Source organism: Engystomops pustulosus, chromosome 8 (genome assembly GCF_040894005.1).
Source record: "Engystomops pustulosus chromosome 8, aEngPut4.maternal, whole genome shotgun sequence".
In the NCBI taxonomy this organism is placed as follows: Eukaryota; Metazoa; Chordata; class Amphibia; order Anura; family Leptodactylidae; genus Engystomops; species Engystomops pustulosus.
The window spans coordinates 30,652,222-30,676,230 of record NC_092418.1 but is presented as its reverse complement, the minus strand read 5'-3'; the positions used below and the strand labels follow the sequence as shown (position 1 = coordinate 30,676,230).

The following is a 24,009-nucleotide window of genomic DNA, read 5'->3' as shown; positions in this document are numbered from 1 at the left end:
CTTTCAGGGTGGCTGGGAGCATGTGACAGTCAGGGGCAACACCGGCTACCAGAGTGTCCAGTCTGAACCCAGTTCCAGAACATCCATGGACGCCAGCAACGATGGCAAAAAGAAAGATCCAGCGCCCTCCACGGAGTCCGAAGGTCCAAGCGGAAGTGCAGCAAGTAGTTAGAACATACAGGCACATGTCACACAGATGATTGGATATATGGTATTTCCATATGGGATTTGTAGGTATTTCTAGTTGTATGTAAATGTATTACATACAGTTTCCTCTGCGGCTCAAGCCACTGTGAACTTTGTCACGCAACCGGATGTGTCCTGTGCCCATTTATGTATCCTAGCCGCAGTACCAGACAAAACCTATGGACAAGAGTGGCGCTGTTATGGAATGGAGCTACACGTCAGACATGGCTGCTCATGATGTAAGTCATGAGTTTTGCAGCCCCAATATTGAGAAGGGAGATGAAGACACCACTGCTATTGTAGCATGCACAGGAGTAGTCGTAATATCTGACCCATTATATCGTATTTACATGATTTTGCCCCTTAAAATGTGTAATTGTTGTAACTGTGAAATGCATGGTGTATTCCTGGTGCTCCCCCGCAGTTACTGACATGAGGCGCACATGTTATTTATTTCTACACTCGATTTTAGATTTTATTATATTTTAGGTTGTTTTTTCATTTGGAGGATTTTAGTTTTGTACAGAACTTACCTTTTAACTATAATGAGCAGGTACTATAGTCTATAGCAGTGATGGCGAACCTTTTGGAGACCGAGTGCCAAACTACAACAAAGACCCGCTTATTTATCGCAAAGTGCCAACACAGAAATGTAATTAGTGATTTATACTCCCTTCTCTGTCACAGTTTTCATTGATACCAGCACCTGAGGACACCAATAAAGCAGAAAATAGTCCCAGGTAAAGCTGCCACTTTAAAATAGCTCTGTGCACAGCAAGTCCTGGGCTGTCTGGGACTGCAGGAAGATACCTGGAGTCATCTCTGGTGATGGCCGGAGTGCCCACAGAAAGGGCTCTGAGTGCCACCTCTGGCACCAGTGCCATAGGTTAGCCATCACTGGTCTATAGGAAGGATTCTGGCTACATATAGATTCTTTCCACTTATTTCTCAATAAGACTTCCCCAAAATATCTTCTTGCCCTCTTACCGGATATTTATAGTCATGTTCCCCTGGGATTTGACTGATGGTGAATAGGAATCCTAATAGGAGTTTGCACAAGGTTTGTATGTGCCTTCCGTCATGCGGGTATCAGAGGGGTCACATACTTTCTGGAGGATGAAGATAAGGGGAGAACAGAACTGAAATTTTAAGTTCTCCTTTATCTGCTAGATATGGAGTAAGTTGCGGATCAGGGGAGGTCCGACCCAAGGGATGGGAACAGGCACATGGAGCAGGTAGCTGAGCATGCACAGTCCTATAGAAGGGAATGGAGAGGACGCACACGAACACTCAGCATTCATTCTGCACTACTAGTTCTCATGATTTGAGGTCCAACCCCAATTTACATGAATACTCCACAGGATATTGACTGGGCAACCAAAATGACACCAGTGACCTCACAGCTATCCATCTAATGGTCTGGTGGTGGCTCAGCCCCGTTCAAGTGAGGCCGAGCTGCACTACCAGTCATGAACACTATACTTTGTTAGCGCTATGCTTGGTTAGGAGGGAAGAGACCACAGCTTCAAATAAGCAGATCATCAGGGGTATTGGGTGTTGTACCCCCAAAGATCAGATGTTGATTACGGAGTCTGTCACTGTCACCACTCCTTTTAAGTGAGGCCATCTGTCACCACAAGGTCACATCCACAATTCAGCATTTTTCTGTAAAAGCACAATGCCAGAGTCCAGTGGTTTAGTATAACTATATAGTATCAATGACTTTCAAGAGAAGCAGCCTCTATGCACACAGCGGGCGGCTGAAGATGGAGAGTATATAGAGCGTATAGAGAGTATTCAAAATTACTTGGTTTTCCAGCTTTTGATTCTTAAAAAGAATGAACGAGTTTAACGAGTGATGTCATCATTAAAGGGGCATATTCACAGTGTTGGGTGTTTAGAGAGGCAGCACTTACATGTGCATGGAGATGCAAGTGGAGGAATTGGGTTAGGACCCCAGTCCTGGAGATTTGCTCCTCAAGGTGGTATCCGGCATCTTTTAAACATATGTTATATGGGAATACCCCTTAACTGTATGTTGACAATATTTTGTGTATGTATAAGATATTATATTAGCAGATCAATATTTAAAAAAAAAAAAATGTTTGTTCTTATTAGACGCACTTTAGACTCATCTACACTCCTGTGACACTCCAATATTCCCCAGCATTAAGGCTTAGTTAATACAGTGCACATTACTGCAATAGCTGCAGTTACCAGTAGTTATTCTATGCAGCATAATATACTGTATACAGTGCCCCAAAAGCTGCAGTTACCAGTAGTTATTCTATGCAGCATAATATACTGTATACAGTGCTCCAATGGCTGTAGACACCAATAGATATTTAATGTACAACAAAAATAAAGTACAGTACACTGTGTCCCATCAGCTGCAGTTAACAGATGTTATATGCAGCTTAATGTACTGTATACAGTGCCCAAATAGCTGCAGTTACCAGTAGTTATTATATGCAATATAATGTATTGTGAACAGTGCCCCAATAGCTGCAGTTACCATTAGTTATTCTATGCAGCATAATATACTGTGTACAGTGCCCCAATGGCTTTAGACACCGATAGATATTTTACGGTATGTAGAATAATCTACAGTACACAGTGTCCCATCAGCTGCAGTTACCAGTAGTTATTAAACCAATGGATATTCTATGTAGAATAATGTACAGTACACACTTCCCAATCAGCAGCTGTTGCCAGTAGTTGGTTTATGTGGTATGTTAGATTTAACTACTATACAAGTAAATTGCAAGAAGACCATAAAGGTTAGGGTATGTTCACACTGACCATGTCAATTGCCACTGTGTGAACATGCCCTAAGGGGTAAAGCATATTTTGGGTTAATGACCTACAGAGCGTTTGCCATGTGAATAAACTGCTGGCCCCATCATTCAGTTATTTCCCTTTTAGTTTATTATTTCTTACCAGAACATAACTTATTGTAGATTATTTTGGTTGCACGGTTTTGTAGAACAATATTCTATTTGAGGATCTGACAGAGGAGGTTATGATTTATGATCATCTTACATGTATAATGAATTCCAGGTTTTAGTTTCCTTTAACTTGAATTTTATATTTCTAGTTAGATTCTTTATTTTGAATATCCTCATATGCGCTGTCATTTGCGTTGTAGCTCTTCCTGAAGTACACCGCACAACGTCCTATACTTTGTGTTAATGTTAAATATGCAATATAATAACTTACATGACTGTGTTTTATTCTTCCAAGTGTATGGAATTAAACGCTGGAGGTTAAAGTGACCGGGGACTGGGTGTGTCTTTTGTTATAATTGTGTGTGTGTGTAGGATATTTACATACAACAAGTCCCCAGGTTACATACAAGATGGTTTCTTTAGGTGTTCTTAAGTTGAATTTGTATGCAAGTCAGAACTTGTAAGTGGTATAATTGTAACTCCAGACAAATTTATTTTTTTTTTGACAAATGACAATTGGATTTTTGCAATTATCAATAAAACTTTATTACAGACACTTTACCGCTGATCAATGCAGCCGGGGACTAAAGTAACATCCAGAGTGGCCAGAGGGGTCCGTCTGTAAATAGGGGTCCGTCTGTAAGTCTAGGACTGTCTGTACTATGGACTATCTATGCTGAATTTTCATCTTGCTAGCAAGACAGCCTAATCTGTTCACACCTACTTTTGGAAGGTTCCATCAGACTTATTAATAGCGGAAACTATAGAGAAGCGTCCTGCGTACGAATAATGGAAGGTCCATTGAAGTCTATGGGGAACGGAATAACAGAACTTCTGTCCACCTTTTGTTTTTCATTTCTGTTACGTTCTTAAAACGGAGGATGGAACCAGGGCCGGCGCTAGCACTAGGCAAACCTGGGTAAGTGCCAGGGCCCAGAGCTGCTGGGGGGGCCCTCAAAAGACTGCACATAAGGAAACCATGGGGGTTGTTTCTAATGAATCCATAGGGGGTGAGTTGGGGTTTATCTAAAATAACGATGAGGGGGCTGTTTGGGATGATAAACTAGGGAATATTTTAGGGAACAGGAGACTGTTTGTTTGTTTTAGTTTCTGAATTTTTAATGTTCACTGTAAAGGGGCCCACTGAGGCTCTGTCGCCCGGGGGCCTACCGAAACCTGGAGCTGACCCAGGATGGAACAGAACTCCCTGGAGCAGATCAAGACTACAGATACAAAGATGAAAGTGAGGTTCAATTTAATATGTGAACCTTTATTACAATAAGTCATTGAATATTTTTTTATGTTTACTTTAAACAACGTTAAAGGAAAAAAATAGACTAAAATGTGAATGTAGGTGGCTCACCTACCTTTGGGTGCTGATGTTGGGGTTACACCCACATGTATTTGTTTCACCCACGAGTCATAGCCTTTTATTTGTTCAACATCAACCTATCTGTCTATTCCTTTCTCAGAATTGTGTAAAAGAAGTAGAAAAATATATGTGTATTACACAAATCTTCACAAACTTTTGTGAAAACTGAAACTTTATCAATATACAAAACATATATCAATCAGCAAAACAAAAAAATACAGGGGTTAAAAGAACCCCTTCCCCCAATATCTGAGACAATGAAGACACGATACACACACAATATATAGAAAGTCACTTTATTAAATCTTGACATTTTCAATGGTGTAGCCCTGCTCATACATACAGTATATAGAGGTCAGTGTTATACCTGGATCCTGAGATCGGGGGGTATAGCACAGAGATTGCATTGTGTAGGGTTACATGTCTGTATATGCTCTGCCAAATATAGAAACTTTATGGAAAAACATGAAAATACAAAAATTTTAAAAACAACATTATGCAGATTTATTCATTAGAATTTTCCCTTTATTATGCAAAGTTGCAGAATAATTACACCGCATCCTTCATATAAATGACTAAGATCCTGAAAAAAACTGGTGGGGATTGTAGCGGAGTGAAATTACTCACTGACCCATTGGGGGGAGATTTATCATCAAGTTTCTAAGGTAAAACTGGTCTAGTTCCCTATGGAAACCAATCAGAGCTCGACTTTAATTTTATAAACCGCTGTGGGAAAATGAAAGCTGAGCTCTGATTGGTTGCCATGGGCAAATAGAACAGTTCTGCTCTTAGAGACTTATGATAAATCTCCCCCATTGTCTTTTTGGCACCATTTATGTACATTCTATTTTTTAAAAATGGTATCCCGATACCTGTGCAGCTCTGCTACATCTGTATATAGTGATATCTGTCACCTGGGCAAATAATGAGGATCCCTAGAGCCCAATCATATCCAAGAGCTAGGGAGATTGTAGGGAAATCTCAAAAAAAATGTAAAAAACCTGAGCAATATTTCAGATGACTTCTCGGCTCAAACAATATCCCTGATACCTGAGAGTTTTTTTGCAATAATATATTATTTTGTAACCTTTTATACAGATGTTTTTAATAATCCCATAGTATTCTTGTATATATTTACTTGTACCTAAAAAAAAAAAAAAAAAAAACTTTGCTGAGATCAAAAGTCCATCATGTGTACCTCAGGAGCGACACTGTTTCTGGTCAGTATGTGATTTGTTGTCTTTATCTTTGGTCTTCTCTATACAGTCTCGGCCTGTGAATTTTCTGTCCTCTCTGTGCTGATGGGAGACCTAGCTGCTGTCTCGCACCTTCTCCCTCCCCTCTTCATAAGCCTCTATGCAATCTGACATCTAAGCTCAGAGTGAAAAGCAGATGGGGAGGATGATAAGAGCCAAAGTAAGTGGAGAAGGAAGAACTTTCCTCTGGTACAACATTTCTAGTTTATTAACAAGTTGATGCCAAATATATTTTAGGTTTAATATATATTTACATACAAAACCTATATGTAGCTACATACTGTGTAACCGGGGCTCTCTCCGGATTGGTGTGCCATTAATTTGTTGTATCATAACCCGGTTCATAGAAATGGAGCACATATCTTAGATGTAGAACTTGTACATATGAGAACATCTACAAGTGCTCCCTTACTTTTATTAAAGAGGTTTTTCAAATCCTTGAAAAAAACTTAGACCCGTATGGAATAAGATCTGGAGTAACCAACCCCTTACTTTGGCTTGACATTGCCCCGGTCTACCTTAGTATCCCGACAAAGAAGTATTGACATGGACATTACACAAGTTGTCTGGGCTGCAGGGCTATAGTATTGCACTTTACCCACATAGTATAAGCTGCAGTACCAGACACAACCTATGGATAAGAGGGGTGTAAGGTTTCAATTACAGCCCTCGCTGGATGCCATGTTGTAGGACCAGAAGAACCTCTAAGATCTCCACACGTAAGGATCCCAGGTGAGCGCTCCAATCTCTGCACCCCAAAGTCAGACTACTTTTTAATATCTCTAAAACTTCAGCAAATGTTTAACTTTTCCAGTGATGTCATCAGCCCCCGTGTCACTGCCAACTGGCTAAGTCTATAAGAAGGAAATGCTAGTTGATCAAACAAGATTTTTTCCTAAGTCGTAAGCCAGAAGATAAACAGTGATTTAATTGAATAGAAGAAGCGAGCACGCACACACGGTACACATATAGATAACATGAAAGACTGTCACTTGGCAGGGAACCCTATCCGTTGTGCGCCCCTCTGGCAAAAGGAAAGCGACATCTTCCAAACCTTCCTGACATTTCTTTGAACATTTAGCTGTGACTTTTATTTGGTTTGAATATGAAATCTTGTGTACAGATCCTGCTCGGAGGCGTCCTACACAGGATCTGCTGCCAGAAGACGATCGCTGCTGTCACAAGAAAACCGCATCACCCCCGGCTGCGTGATGCTCCATCCATCACCTACATCCGACTGTCACCTCTGGGCATATCAGTGGCTGACAGGTGAGGACATTCTGTGCTACCATAGAGATAAAAGGAATTGTATCACCTTATGTTCTGGAGATGTTCCATCCAGAATGTAGGATAGACATCTATCGTACTAATAAGGTTGTGTGTCTCTCGTTTTAGATCATTGTTGGCCAAACATCTAAGACTCCTCACTCTGCCTTACACTTGTATGAACGTTGGACCAGGTGAAAAAGGAATAAGCTACTGTAGGACACTTGTGGTCATAGATTGGACATGTTGGAATCTAAATCTGGAGTGGGTGAAGTTGAGGCACCACCACAAGTATTACATACACATTACTTGGTTGGCCAACATTCATTAGGGTGGCCATCTTTGGTCTTTAAATATCTCTGTGTTGTACCTAAACTTAGGCGCATTGTATAGTCTACAAATATGGTGGACAAGTCTTCGAAGACCCACTGACCACACTCCAATAACAAGTAAAGGATCGGAATAGTCAACTGAAGGCCTCTCTCTATGTGCATGGTCCCCGGCATACTTAAGGTTTCCCATATACTACATGGACTGATATACATAAGTTCTGGCAGTGAATTGGTATTTCATGAGAAGAACAGTAGAGTTGACTCCTCATCTTTAAGATCAATTGGAGATTTATAAAGATTGGGAATGCATATAGCATAGATTCTCTGTGATACTTGGTAGACCCCTCCTTGCAAGTTCTCTCGGGTCTAAGCAAGAGGACTTCTACTTGTACATTGACTATGTGTCCCCCTCACCCCAAGCCTACTCGCTCCAGAAGAGCGTCTTCTGTACAGCCATCCCTTTCCCCTATATCTACAATAACTACAGAAAATAGATTTACCACATCCCTATACCACATTCAGTGTTACCCTACACAAAAAAATCTGCTTAAACTAAGAAATAATAATAGTAAAATATCCCATATATACACAACATGTTTAACCTTCAGTCATTTTTTTTTCCCAAGTTTTTAATTTTTTCTTTTTTTCCAGTGCAATGCAATGTGACGACTGCAGCAGGGCAGCTCTAAGTGCAGCTGATTGTTGGGCGTTCCAGTGGTCATAACCCCCATGATCAGATTGTCATTCCTTCCATGTTGTTAGGAGATAACAATCAAACCTGGTACAACCCCTTAAAGGGGTTTTCCCATGAAGAAAAGTTATGTCCTATCCACGGTGATCTCCGTCAGCTCCATAGAGATTAATGGAGCAGAACGGTGATGTGCGGCTGTCTGCTCCATTAATCTGACGGAGCGATGAGGGGCCTCGTTTTTCGTGATCTGTGGGGGTCTCCGCACTGAGACCCCCACTGATCAGCAAGTTAGGGCCTAACTTTTCTTTGTGGGAAAACCCCTTAAAATGTCTTTTTGGGACGATAAACCATTTGTCCATTTGGACTTGTGCCTGGTATAGGTTTTCATAGACCCGGAACAGTTTCCCTGTAAGCAATGGCTATTAAATCATATTATTACATCACCTGTGCCATCTATGATATTGCTACAAAGATGATCCCTGTAAAAGATTTCACATAAACCCAATGATTATTACATTACAGCTCATTGTCACCCCATAATTTAATAATTTACATATCATTCCCAATCCACCAGCCCCTAAACCCCTTATAAATCTAATTCCCTGCTGATACTGGACATAGTCATGACAGTATAGTGCAGATGAATGGATTTTGGGGAGAATATTTTGTAAAAATACATCGCTGTCATAGGACAATACAGTCTTGTAGGTTTCTTCATTGCGCCTAATACTAAGGATAAAAAAACCCATTGCGCTTGACATCAACTTCCTTGCCGAAAGCTGTGGATTTGGGTTGAGTATTTTTCTAAGTGTTCGTCATTGTCCTCCTCTCCATGTTGCTGCTGGTAATGTTGATAGAGCTTCCCCCCACCACCCCCTGTTTCAGTGTTCGGGGCACCGGGCAAGCATCCATTGGACATATTTAATATGGTGGCTGTTAAAGTGTTTATGTAGTTTTTGGCCAAGGTGAGTGTTTCGATCTTGGAGAGTTTCTTCTCCGCTCTGACGTGTGGAATGACTTCTCTTAGAGCCTGGAAGGCGTTGTTGAGCTTGTGCATCCTCTGCCTCTCGCGTTCATTGCTCTCCAGTCTCCGGACGCTGTGCTCCTTCCCCAGGGGTGAGGGCCTCTTCCTCCGGTTGCTGCTCTTCCCAGGCTCTAGGTTCTTACTTTTATTCTTCTCCTTATACACATAGCACTTATCGTTTTCATCTTCATCTTCACTGGAAGTTTGCTGTTCCGGACTCTCGTCGTCGTCCAGTTCGATTTCCAGTCTTCGCCTTGTTGATCTTGGGTTTGTCTTCATGTTTAAGAGTAAAAAGAAACAAGACAAACAGATCTTCTTCTTCCCAGAAAGTTTCTTCTGGCTTTATACATCAAAGATCTGTAAAAACATATGAGTCAGTTAGAAACTGTCCCGAAACTTACTACTGAGAGTTCACTGCACCTGTTTCACCAATCTCCACCCAGATAATGAAACCTAATTGCTCGTTTGAGAACTTCTACTACTCATCATTCGACCCTTGAGCTAATTAGATCCATAATGTGAACTATAGGGGGCAGTATAATATTCACGTAGAAATAATACAAGTTGGGATGAGTGGGATGCAAAGTTCAGGTTTCGTGGTGAACATTATGGGTTTGGGTTCCTGTACCAGGACTTCAGCCAGGAGTAGGAAGTTATTTTACCTAAGTAAATGGTTTGATGAAAAAGATGGATCAAACACAATCCGATTCTAATCCATGAAAACCTTAGTTCAATAATTGTCCAGAACTTGATGAGCAAAGCCAGAATACAACGACCCTACATATACTTGAAATTCTCTCCATCATGATCGTCAAAAATTAAGAACGAGAAGATAAGGATTGGGCACATAAATTTCAACATACCCAAACATTAGCTCCCCCAACATCAGCTGTAGAGGAGCGTATGGGGAGGGGCTGAACCTGTCAAAAATGGTCTCCTCTAGTGTCTATGGAAGCCTTAACTCTTAACCTTTGATGGCACAGTCAATGGAGAGTAAGGTCTAGATAACTTTTCTATAGTCCTTGTTTATATCTCCAGACTGTTGTGTCTATGGACCAAGTTTGGCCGCCCCATAATCCTGTACAAAAAAAATAGTATAGAAATCTGAAAATAAAAATAAGTTAGAATTAATTTTATGATTTGGTTTTAATTACTAAAAACTAGCTGCCCAATTCCAGATCCCTTATTGGTCTGCGTTACGTGTGGTCCTTTTACCATAGACATTATGGGACCCTGTAATGAATGACTGATAATTCCTGATTGTATGAGGTTGGTGAGAACAATGGATGGGAAGTAAAGGTTTTTCTGATTATGGAAAATGCTGTAAGACAAGAAGGGTGAGAGCAGTTATCATGGCTGGGTGCTACGTAGGGTGTCAGGGAGATGACTGCCCCCTGTGTGGGACATGAATGGGGTTAAGTGTAAGGTTAGGATTACTAAATCTTCTAGAGTGTTATTTACCAATGAGTCTTAATCTTAGTCTATGTCTGCAGCCGCGGAGCCTGATGATTACAGATCAGAAATCTGAGCTTCAACGTGACAAACAAAGAGCAAACACACATCAAGCAAAGTCCCTGGAACGTGTCCGCATGGTGTTTGCTTAGAAGAGGAAGAACCGAACATAAGCCAAGAAATCACATAGGGATGAGGTGTCTTTATTTATTGGACCTAATATATCATATCCAGGGGTGGCGGCTAACGTCTTCTTGGAAGTCGGAATAATAACTAGCGGACATTTGGCAAGCTCAGATTTTTCATATGTACCACCTATAGGTGGCGCCCTGGCTGGCGTGTTGGTCATAAATATTCTGCTTGCAAAGACCTAATGATCTGACATGACTTCTTTCTACTTCCTTGACTTTAGTGCCTAGATGATAGGGCCATCTTATAGACATTCCGTAAAGATGGTAGTATTGTATTAAAGGGGTTCTCTGAGAATAGAAATGGGGAGCTGCTTTTGTTTGTGGCCTCAAGATTGGCACTTAAAGATATAGATGAAAAAACTCAGTATAAAAGGGTGTCTGGGACAGACAGGGGGAAAAAAGGAAAGTGGAAGATACTGGGGTCATTGAGCTTTTATTGTTCCTTTATAGAGAGACTCAAGAGCTGCACATAAGGACGTCCATACGTTTTATATAGCTCTCGGATAGACTTTGCTATTGCTTGGGTTGCGTTTTTGGTCTGCGTTTTGAAACACATGTAATTATATGCACAAACAGCAGGAAGAAGATTACTGCGTTTTTCAAATGTTTGTATGCGTTTTTAAAAACACATGCGTATAAAACACATGTCTTTTCAATGCAACAAACGCGACAAAAACGCCACATGCAAATGCCAGCCTAACAATCACGGTCGCAGGTTGGTGCAACCTGGCCCGCGGATGGACACACATACAACTGATTACAATATGGCCGCAAAGACACGTTTGTGCGCTCTGCCTGGGCACACTCTGTGATGTCATCAGGAGGCGACACCGCCGCATCATACAGTGTTTACAGGCAGAATGTGTGGACGGATGTGCCTCTGCCTGCAGGATTGCGCAGGAAGAGAGAAGAGGGAGACGCAAGACGAGTACTGAGCTTGTTTATTTATTTTTGATACTACAAGGTGCCCTTCTGCTACTGTGGACATTTCGTTATTAAGGGGCTACTGTGGAAGTATCATTATTAGGGGGCTTCTACTCAGCATCTCATATTAAAGGGGCTGCTCTGGACGTATCATTATTGAGGGGGCTTCTACTGAACATTTCATATTAAGGGGGGCTGCTGGACAGTATATTAAGGGGGCTGCTGGACACTATATTAAGGGGGGGCTGCTGGACACTATATAATGGGAGGCTGCTGTTGGTGTATGTGAGTATATGTTGGTGTAGAATAGATCTGTATTCTCAAGAGTAATGGGGGGGGGGGGGCATTGTGGATTTAGGTATATGGGGGCCCAATCCAAAGTTTGCACCAGGGTCCAATGGGTTCTTGTTACACCACAGATTGGATGGACCTTAGTGGCATTTCCGTCACCATGGCCAGATAACATCTCTCCTCTCCATATTAACTAATGGGTGCTGACTATACACCAAAATACATTGTCTCCCAAGCATCTGTATGGGGGTCTCTTGGTTGGATATTAACTTTTAATATCAATAAGTTTTTTTCATGTAGATTATAAGAACATTGAGCCTGTACAACCCCTTTAAGTGGTCCTTTAAGGAAAAAGCCCTCAATAAAGATCTTAACCTGGCTCTTCAGAAGCTAAGTGCACGATATTACACAATCAGACAATTGCACAGTGTAGTGTTCATAACGGATGCAGAAAAAACCATTGAATAACGTTTCACTCGAGCGATTGAGAAACTTTCTAGAGAAGAAAAAAATCGGCTAAGAAGCTTTTACACTGAAAAGAGCCATCACTACACAACGATCTGCTCAGGAAATGTGAGTCATGATGTCTCTGATAACACACAATGCAGCCATATCCCCAGATCTCAGCCCAACTGTTATCATAGAGGTCGGTGCCTAAAGCCGGAAATCCTATAGATCCTATAGAGAGAGAGAGAGAGATCGGAAATAAGTTATCAGAACACTAAAGAGGGGATGGGAATGTATGTAATGTTATAGCCGCGGTCACTGTACACTAAAGGACATCTACCACCAGGATGAAGGACTGTAAACCAAACACACTGACATACTGGTGTGTTCCCCCACTGGAAGGATCTGTTCTTCTTTTAGCTTCTTATGTCCTGTTTTTTTAAAAGGCTTTTACAATTATGCAAATGAGCCTGAGGTGCTCCAGGCTCCATTAACTCCTATAGAACCTGGAGCCCCTTAGGCTCGTTTGCATAATTTAAAAGCCCCTTTTCTTTTTTTTTTTTTTGTAAAAACCAGGGCATAAGAAACTAAAAGAAGAGCAGATCCTGCCAGAGGGGGCGCACACCGGTATGTCAGTGTGTTTGGTTTACAATCCTTCATCCTGGTTGTAGATGTCCTTTAACTACACTTTCTGTTACTTACACTTCAGTGAGTACTACTCAGACTCCACCCCTCCTTCTCCTTGTAGTAGATTATGAATTAGAATCAGATTTTCTAATTCATTCGATCATTTTTTATTAGTGCATTGATGCATGGTGTATTATTGTGTACTGTGTAGCATTGATATAAGTGTACGGAAAAAGGTGTCTGCTAATTGGTGCTGGCGACAATCACGGGTGTTAACCATTATATTGCTGTGGGTTCTGTGGGTTAATGCAAATTGGGGGAGATTATCATCTTCCACTATGATGGTTCTGTGACAGCTGAATCTCTCATAGCTGTCAGATACACTGGTTCGCTGATATACTGAAATGCAGTTGTATTGCAGTATATTGTATGAGCAATCAGGCCCCCTAGGGTTCAAGTAACCCAGGGGCCTGAAAAAGAAAATTGTAAAAAAATAAATAATTAAAAAGAAAATTCGAATCACCCCCTAATAAAAATTAACACGATGATTATCCCCTGTGGTGAGCGCCATGATACATAACATATCTGGATTGGCACTTTTTTTCCACTTTTTCCACAACATTCAATGAAAAGTGATAAAAAGGTTGTACAGTCCCCAAATTGGTATTAATAAAAGCATCAGTGGGACGGTTATGTATTTTCGAATCTCTCCGACAGCCTCAGGATTCATCATTATCCTTGTAGTAAATTGAACTGCAGTATTAAAATTGTAGGGGATGGCCCCTTAATTATAATGACACCCCCATCTGATAAATCTTCCCAAATGTCTACACGTAGTGTACAATACTACTGCACATGTAGACCCTTGAGGAGATTTATCATACTATTTTAATTGCCCTTGAAAACCAATCAGAGCTCAGCTTTAATTTTATAAACAGCTGTGCGAAAATGAAAGCTGAGCCCTGATTGGTTGCCATGGGCTACTGGAACAGTTCTGCTCTCAGACACTTCTGATAAAATTAAATTGTCCCCATCTCATGAGACCCAGCTCTTATGTCCCCTCCAGTAGGGTGTAACTCATCTCTGCCTATATTCGGTAGGGTTTTCTGGCAGCGAATCTGAATATTTTTTAATTTGAATAAATCTTTATATACATTGATAACAGATCATCATGGTTTATATTTTTGCAAGTTTCAAATAATCAAAACTTTATTTCAAAAAGAGAAAAAAAAATGGTGAAACGTCATAGGGCCTTTTTGTAACAAATTTTGTATCAGCGGACCAGAGGGGGTTATATACTAATTTCCAGAACAATTTGAGCAGCATCAGTTCGGACCTGAATCGAATCTCACAAAAATTTTAACTAAGCAAATCTTTGAAGAAAACCTTTCGCAAGGGTTTTACCTGATTAAACTACTAGTCCCGTGAGTTAGAATATGAAATGTCTGTTCTACAATTCCCTCTTTAATGGGAAATCTCACTCCTTTACCTATATAAAATCTCCCCTCAAAGTCAGGCAAATATGACTCTTCTCACCTAATTTTCATGTGAGATGAGTCATCTTTAGTGGATTAAGGGGTTAGTGTCACTTCAAAAGCTTTATCTTTTGTTCTTGAACAGATATAAAAAAAATCATATTTAAAGTAAGAATCTCATCTTTCATATCTTATCAAGCCTATATTTCTACATAGTTCTACAGAACTGGACATACAGGAACCTCCCTTTTACATGAGCTGAGTCAAGTTTAGTGTCGGCACGGGGAGTTTTACTTCATAAGCCCCCATCTTCTGTTCTATAGCACCTAGAAAAATGCTTTTTATGTAATATTAACAATAAGAATCTCATCTTTCAGATCACATCAGGCTTATGGATCCGTGAGCTACAGAACCATAGGTATAGAAAGCTGAATACAGGCAGTCCCCTACTTAAAGGGAACCTGTCACCAGGGATCTCATTTTCACTAAAGACAGGTTGCAAAAACCCATTACAGCTGCATTGCAAATCTGCTTTTCTGCCTTCTCTAAGCATTTGCATTACAATATAATTGTGTGTTATAACCTACCTTGCACCCTGACAGAATCCTCTGTATAGTCCCAGGGGTTGGGTTTTGGTTTGCATCCATTTAAAAAAAAACACCATGTGAATTGTTTGTGCTGCAGACTCCTCAGCTCTCATCCCCCACCTGCTCCTGTACACCCCCTCCCTTCTGTTCCTTCACAGAGGTCACAGCCTGTTGAGCTGACATCAGTGGGAGAGGGAGGAGCTGTACAGGAGCACAAAGGTGGGGGCTGAGAGCTGAGGAGACTGCAGCACAGACAAGTCACATGTTGTTTTTTGAAAGGCATCCAAACCTGTCTGGGGTTACATTAATAAAATATACATTATACATACAAATTCAACTTAAGAACCTTAAGAAACCTATAGAACCTATCTGTAGATAAAGAACCATTTCCCGCTGCCTGTATGTCCAGTTCTTTAGCTCACATACCCATAAGCATGAAAAGATAGGAAAGATGAGATTCTTTATCTTTAAAATTACACAGAAAACTATGCCTTAAACCACTAAAATTGACTCATCTCACGTGAAAATGAGTTGAGAAGAGTCATATTTGCATGACTTTGGAGGAGATTTTGTATAAGTAAATGGGCAAGATATCACATAAAAGATGGGATTTAGAAAGGACATTTCATACTCTAGTAGTTTATTGGGTAACACCTGGTGAGAGTGTCCCCTTATCATCCCCTTTTCTAGATGTGGATGTACGATGTGGATGTAGCTGCACATCTGTGGGGTTGCAGTCACATTTTGCATAGATGTAAGGGTTTCACATGAGTTACTGAGCAGGACCTGTTCTCGAGAAGTGAGTGTAAATGGGAATCAATGGCAGATGAAGTTATTTTTCTCCGTCCGCTGCTCTGATGCAACCAGTTCACAAATAAATCTCAGTTCATCCTGCCCTCCTGATACAGTGACAAGGCCAGGATATCACTTGGAAAGCGAAATGTAAACCTGAACTTCGGAAATAAGCCGGGGGTCTACCGCCGTGGTAGAAAGCAAACACACACTGACCCGGGTCTACCATACAAAACAAGGCTAAAAATAGAGCAAAGGTTCTGGGATCAGGAACACAACCCACATGTGACCCATGAAGGACCGAGACCCTGGTTTAGGGTCAAAAAATGTTATGGCATTTTTTTTTGGAGTTAAAATTTTGCTGATCTCAGTAAATTTCATTATACTGTGTATGTCAGGGTGACCTCATACCTGAATGTCATGGAGATAATGACAGGTCAGGGCCACATCATATTAAATCTTATATATGCAGAATCACTCACGGAGGCCACCACAAAGACAAAGATCTTCTGCTCCATCATCTGCCCCCATATTATTGCTTCATTCTGCATTACAAGCTCCACCAACTTCTTTCATTCTTTATTCATATTTGGGTGTAGTTGGAATTGTTTGAATCCTCACCAATTAGATTCTCTATTGTCAGGTGAGGTATGAAATGTTGCTTCTAGATTTTCTAATGAGAAATTTCACCCAAAGTCATGTGAAAATGAGCAGAGACGAGTCATATTTTTCTGAGATGAGTCCAGTTGATAGGCTGCCTAGGAACATGTGTTTGGTCTCTTATTAAAGATAAGAATCTCTTAAAGGGCACCTACCACCCCGATTCTACCTATAGAGGTAGAAGGAGTGGTAGGTGGATGAATGGGACGTGAGCATTGCCCTTTTTTGGGCTAATCCTCACGTCCCGGGTGTCTTTTACAAAACTTTATTACAGCTATATGCAAATTTTTTTTGCGGCTACTGGGGCGTGGAGTAGCCGGACATGAGGCTACTAGTCGCGGCTACTCCACGCCCCAGTAGCCGCGTTACTCCGCCTACCAGATAATCTTCGGCGCGCAGCTCCTGGTAGCTGCGCGCCCTCGTCCGAGACCCCCGGCTACTGCGCATGCGCAGTAGTCCCGGCCCCAGAGCCGCGGCCGGGCAGCCGAAGGCCTGCGTTCTGCGCATGCGCAGTAGCCGGGGGGCTCGGACGAGGGCGCGCAGCTACCAGGAGCTGTACCAGGAACTTTATACAGATGTAATAAAGTTTTGTAAAAGACACCCGGGACGTGAGGATTAGCCCAAAAAAGGGCTATCCTCACGTCCCATCCATCCACCTACCACCCCTTCTACCTTTATAGGTAGAATCGGGGTGGTAGGTGCCCTTTAAGGAGAGAGTCATAGGCTGCGAGCAGGACCCTCCTTCCTATAGTTTCATCTGACAATGTTATTACTCTGTTATGTCTTCTTATTATTTTTATCTTTTATTTGAGATCCAGTTCCTGCCTTGCTTTTAAACAGCTGGGTTTGTAGCTCCCAGAACCACGAGCCCGATTTAAGATGAGATTCGTAACTTTAATATGACACCAGAATCATGTTTCTAGGTGCTATAGATCCATAGATAGTGGTGTGTAAATTGGCATCCCCCCCCCGCAGCCTCATTTGAGGCAAATATGACTCTTCTCTGCTCATTTTCACGTGACTTTGGAGGAGATTTTTTTTTACACTGTAGGTAAACGGTTGAGATTTCACTGAAAAGAGGGAATTATAGAAAGGACATTTAACACCCTACCTGAATATTTTAATGGGGGAAAATCCGGTGACAGGTTCCCTTTAACTGCCGTGACATATCCATACTGCACTGTTCATAGCACCTATACAATCACGTCACTTCACTTAATCGGGGGGTGCAGATCACTTGCCATGACTGATTTTAAATTATGTCAAAGGGGGGGAGGGGCGGGAGTGACCATGACTTTGCAATTTTTTCACTCGTAAAAATTTTTTTATAAAAAGTGAAATTCTTAAAATGGTATCACTGAACATTTTGGTTTATCCCGCAAAAATGTAACCCTTCAAACATGTCCATACACAAAAACTTATGAATGTCAGAATATGGTGATACTAAATATTTTGCAAAGTTTTTAAAAATATATAGAATGTAGATGTCCTTTAAAGGAAATTCTGATTAGCAGCAGCCACCTCTAGAGGGAGCTCACAGCACACTTAATAAATATATCTATATATAGAGCTGAGAGAGATATAAGTAATATCAGATTGGTGGTAGATGCGTCATAATATGATTTTGCCGCAGTGATGACACCACCAGCTGCCCTAAAATTATACGGCTAGAACTTTACTTTAGCACTTAACATAATATCCACTAACTCCAGTCTGTTGAGTTCAACCCCTTAGATGCCACGGTCAATGCTGAGCACGCATCTAAAGGGTTGGAGAGTGGGAGACGCACCCAAAAAAAAAAACCGTAAACCAGATCAAATGTCTCTGCGTCTTTGAATACAGCGACATAAGCTTTCGAATAGATCAAAATCAGAATTGCATTAAAAAAATATTAAAAAGTTTTGAATGTTATAATATTAATTATGATAATTACTTAAAATGATGATAGAAATACTATTGTATTTTTTACTACTTTCCACCACAAAAGAGAGAAATTATTCATTATGTACCAAAAAATAATAGTATATAAATAAAAAAAAAAAAAAGTTAGTAAAAATAACATCCCACAATAAAATCCACTTTAAAATAAAATGCACCCATTATTTTGGACCAAAATAGTGTTAACGGACATCTACCACCTGGATGAAGGACTGTATGCAAATGAGCCTCCTTAGGTGTTAATAGAGCCTGGAGCCCCTCAGGCTCATTTGCATAATGTATTTCATCCTGGTGGTAGATGCCCTTTAAACGGGGAATATTTACTTTAAAGTTTAAGTTTGGGGGAAAAAATTATGCCCACCTCACGGATCACCTGTCACCCCCATTGTTCCAGATTCCCCACAGGAATTTGAACATCAAGTACTCTTGATTACATAGCAATATGGACATGTGACCCCCCTCTAGCCAATCACAGCCTGCAGCACTGTCCCACTACAGGCAATGATTGGCTGCAGCGGTCACGTTTGTATCGGGATATAATCAATCATGTAAGAAGTACAGGGAACGGGAGAGGTGTCAGACGGATGAGGTGGATGTGACTTTTGTTTTTGAAAAAAAACAAACAAAAAAACCCCCCACGTCTGGACAACCCCTTTAAGTGCTGCTGTTACTGATATGAGCTATCAGGCAGTGCATAACCAGAGAAATGTCCTTGACCAGTATCAGCAGTCCCCAAATAGTGTGAGAACTATGAATACAAACACAGCCATGGTATATAACCCCAGGACGGGTGGTCAGGTAGTCGGTCAGGTAGTCCTCCAGGAGGGGTCCTTTAGGATTGACCTAAGAGAGGACCTGTCTGTCACCAAGGTACCACAAACTCATATTAGCTGTCATGTAAGAAGACGAAACTCACAGCCTTCCATGGGGACACATCATATGACAGGGGTGATTTTGGAGTGTATACACTACCCCCCCCCCCCTCATATTCCCCCCCCCCCTCCCCCCCGGTGGTGTATTAGTAGGACAGCGCTGCCTGTCAGCAGTAATGATTGTCAGTAAACTGCTGACCGGTGAAGCTTTTCTGCTTTTTAGGATTTCTGTGAAAGGGGAACCTATAACCCCCATGGACAGCAAGTGCCTACTACTTTAACCCTTTCCAGGATTTCCTAAAAAGTTTTCAGGTTGGGATAGTGGGATCCTGTGACCCTCTCTCTCTGATTATAGTCCTAGAGCTGTCCCCGTGTAATGTTTGTAGATGTCACGTGTGGCATTGTCTTCTAGGTCACCGCAGAGATAAAGTCCTCGCATTGGCATCTGTAGCCAAACCCTGCGTAACAAGCTGACCTCCTCCATCATGGGCCGCCGCTCGTCCTGAAGCATCTTCTGTTTACTCTTTGTATTGTACTTGTAGTTTTTATTGGCGTCACAGAGTCCCGGCTCTATGTTACCTGGCGACAGGTAAGAACATAGGTCCGAAAACTGAGCAGGACACCGGGTTCTTATAAGGTTCTTTTATGTTTCATTCTCTACTACGGGAAAATTCTCCAGAACTTTGATAGTTCTGAACAGAAGTGAAGGTGTTGTCTATGGTCACATCTCAGATACTTTTAGGGGGGGGGGGACCCATTACAGATCAGCTGCTTAAAGGGCTCATGGCACTGGGGCGAGTGCAATACAGGCAGTCCCCGGGTTACATACAAGATAGGGTCCGGAGGTTTGTTCTTAAGTTGAATTTGTATGTAAGTTGAAATTGTATATTTTATAATTGTAGATCCAGACAAAAAAATTTTGGGTCCCAGTGACAATTGGAGTTTAAACATTTTTTGCTGTAATGGGACCAAGGATTATCAATAAAGCTTCATTACAGACACCTTACAGCTGATCATTGCAGTCTGGGACTATAGTAACATCCAGAGACTTCACCAGAGGTCATAGTGGGGTCTGTCTGTAACTAGGGGTTGTCTGTAAGTTGGGTGTCCTTAAGTAGAGGACCGCCTGTATATATCAGGCACAGCACCATATATTGTACAATGGCTACACCTGGTACTGCAGCTCAATCCAATTCACATGAGAGGGGCTGATCTACAGAAGAACCTACGTGACCGATGGACACAGACCCCATGGAAGAGACTGCAGCACTCAACAAACTGTTTGATTGACAAAAAGCGCTGCGGACCCCACTGAATTGTTGTTGTTGTTGACCTGTCAAAGCCCCAATAGCAAAACTCATCAGCAAAAATATAAAGGATAGGTCATCAGAATGAGATTTTTGGAGGTCCAGCACCGTTCTCTGAGTAGTGGCAGAACAGAGTCAGTGCAACTTCAAATAAATGGTGGTCAAGTCGCAGTAACCTGGTGTGACCACTACACAGAGAATGGCGCTGTCTTCTTCCCTTTCTATATGTATCTGATGCTGAGAGCAGCTGGTCTGTGGAGGGGCTCAGGGTGTTGGACCCCATCATTCATATATATATTTAGGACCTCTTCTATGATAAGGTGCCCCTTATGCCAAGTAAATGAATCGACCTAATGTCACCCTCAGGCCGCTTTCTCCTGCCTATTACACTGTATGTCAGTCCTAAGCTAATGAATTCATAACTAACAAGTACTAATAGATTGTAAGAGGAAGGATATTTAATCACAAGGAGGTCACTACCTCTTTAAGACAATTGAGCATGTAAGCCCCTCCCCCATTATCTAAGCCCGCCCAAGAGGAGCGGTTTACAGAAGTTTGGTTGGCAAATGGTTAAATGTGTCCTGCCCAAGATGCAAGAAGTGAACAAGGGGAAATCTAGCCCTGTATAATCTCTTGTTATCAGCGTCACAAGTAGTCACTGTTCTCCGTATCAAACTGTAGTGAAGTGCTAATAATATCCATAGAGCTGATGGTCTGTAAGAAGAGGAAGCGGCAGCTCTAATCTCCCTGCATGTGATGAGTGAGTGTCCTGCACTAATACAGTCTCTCAGCACATTATAGAGCAGGGTGCTGTGTACTTATCTGTGCCCCCAGCCGCCCATTCATTGACTGGGAGAGAGACGACTTGTGTGCACATAACTATGTAGCGATGGGAATCCGTGTGAACTGGAAACTGAAGTTATTGACTGGAAGCCGATAACTTGTAATTAAAGGGATTTATTCTGATTGTAGCTTCAAGTTATCCGCCTGCCCATGGAGGATTTATGATTTTTTGCACTTTAAAGGACATCTACCACCAGGATGAAGGATTGTAAACCAAGCACACTGACAAACTGGTGTGTGCCACCTCTGGCAGGATCTGCTCTTCTTTTAGATTCTTATGCCATGGTTTTTACATTTTAAAATTATCCAAATGAGCCTGAGGGGCTCCAGGCTCAATCAACAGCTATGTTACCTGGAGACATTCAGGCTAATTTGCATAATTTATAAAGCCTTTTTTTTTTTGGAAAAACAAGGGCATAAGAAGCTAAAAGAAGAGCAGACCCTGTTAGAGGGGGGGGGGCACACCTTTGGGCTTGGTTTACAATCCTTTATCCTGGTGGTTGATTTCCTTTAAAGGACATCTACCACCAGGATGAAGGATTGTAAACCAGGCACACTTACACAGTGATGTGTGCCACCTCTGACCGGATCCACTCTTCTTTCTAATGCCCTTGTTTTTATGAAAAAAGGCTTTGCAAAAAGTATGCAAATGAGCCTGAAGGGCTCCAGGCTCCATTAACACCTATGGAGCACAGAGCACCTCAGGCTGCATAATTTTAAGAGTTTTTTGTAAAAACCAGGGCACAAGAAGCTAAAAGAAGAGTGGATCCTGTCAGAGGGGGCACGCACCAGTATATCGGCGTGCTTGGTTTACATTCCTCCATCCTGGTGGTAGATATCCTTTTAGGACTAGAAACACATACTAATAATTGCCATAATAATAATAAAAAGAATAAAAACAACATTAAGAAATAATTATGATAATAATAATAATAATAATATAAAAGCAACATCAACAATAATTAATAATAAAAATGATAAATAATTCTAAAAGATTAAAAATAATTTGAAATAATTAGAATAAATAATAATACACACCAAAAAAAAAAAAAACTTGAAGACTGTCTCCAGGTACTGCTAAATATTTTTTTTTACCTTTTTGAATCAATAAAAGCAAATAAAGATGCCGGCTTGTACAGACGACAAGACTAATGGAGTCATTTTATATCAAACCACTAAATAACAAAATGTCCCCATATCAGACCAAAAAAAAAAAACTTATTTCATTCACCGTTTTCCAATTCTGGCCACATACAACAAATGTAAAATCGAAAATAATGTGTAAAAAAAAAGCCTATGAACATCATAATGGAAACCAGAACTAGACGGAGCACAATATATTTTTGCAGAATTTTTGTAGCACTTAAAGGCAATGAGCATCTGAAGGTTGTTACATCCAGTTGATCAACTTTTTATAATTGGCCCAAAAATTCAACAATTTCATCCGACTACAATCAAGTCTTATATTGCTAAGTTTTCAGGATTTTCTGATGCCACGGTGCAGGACCCCCATTGACGTGTAGGGTACCCCCCTGTAGGTACCACTATCGATCCTATTAAACTCTATAGGGCCAGGGCTGATCCGTCACACCTGTCACATTATCCTTAGATGGAGGGTCCCGAAATTCCCCAAGTGCCCAGACATCTGAACACGTTATTGGTCTCCGTGACCAATAGATTTTGCGGATTTGGCTGTATCCCGTGCCCAATAGAGTTAAGGTGCTACGTATTGACACTGCCTGAGTACAATGGCTGTACACACAGGTGAGTCATGAGCATGAAGGATTCTATTGTTATCCCATGGATCACATACAGTGTAGGAGAAAGTGATCCCAGTCCCGGCACCCTACGGGGCAAGTGAGGGTAGGTACATTACCTGGTGGCTGCAGTGTTTGGGGTCTATGGCAGGATACAGGTGCAGGTCAGGGAGGTAGGTAGCAGGCTGCTGCTGCTGCTGCTGTGAGCCCGGGGATAGTACACGTAGCTTTAGTGCAGGGTTAGGGAGGGGGTGGGATCTGGCAGCATCCCACATGCAAAAACCAAACAAGCCCCAGAAGCTGTTCCAGCTGTGGCACACACTCAGCCCTCGCAGCCGCCCCATTGTCACCCTGCAAGGAAGTGTTCCCGTCCTTATTTAGAGAGAACACCTAGGTAAATATTATACAGATCTGCACCACCGAGACAATGCACAAAGGCACAACCTGGCCCGCACGTAGAGGAAGCACTACAGCTCCCAGCGTGCCCTCACCAATGGTATAGATCTGCTTCCGGGGAAAGCTGGGTGGCTATATGACTTCAGACCACTCATGTGTGAAAGGAAATCTACCACCAGGATGAAGGATTGTAAACCAAGCGCAAAAAGCGCAAAAGGGACTATTAAAGGACATCTACCACCAGGAGGAAGGATTGCAAACCAAGCGCACTGACATACTGGTGTGCGCCCCCTTTGGCAGGATCTGCTCTTTTTTTAGTTTCTATGCCCTTGTTTTTACAAGAAAAAATGGCTTTTATTAATATAAGTTATGCAA

The 24,009-nt window shown here is 41.6% G+C and overlaps 2 protein-coding genes across 2 annotated transcripts in view; one reads left to right on the top strand and one right to left on the bottom strand.

Annotated features, from left to right (window-relative positions):
* The window catches only part of TECPR1 (tectonin beta-propeller repeat containing 1), a 46,639-nt gene extending 43,178 nt beyond the window's left edge, over nt 1-3,461 (top strand). Inside the window, exon 25 of the mRNA XM_072120511.1 lies at nt 8-3,461. Within this exon, the coding sequence (XP_071976612.1) occupies nt 8-172 (165 nt within the window). The 3' untranslated portion in view covers nt 173-3,461. The remainder of the gene's footprint in view (nt 1-7) is intronic.
* Nucleotides 3,462-4,802: 1,341 nt separating this feature from the next.
* On the bottom strand, nt 4,803-23,496 carry BHLHA15 (basic helix-loop-helix family member a15). The gene is made up of 2 exons (XM_072120510.1): nt 23,358-23,496; nt 4,803-9,432 (listed from the first exon to the last, which is right to left on the bottom strand). Exon 2 carries the CDS (start codon nt 9,352-9,354, stop codon nt 8,812-8,814), a length of 543 nt encoding a protein of 180 aa, XP_071976611.1. The 5' UTR covers nt 9,355-9,432; nt 23,358-23,496; the 3' UTR covers nt 4,803-8,811.
* Nucleotides 23,497-24,009: the final 513 nt, after the last annotated feature.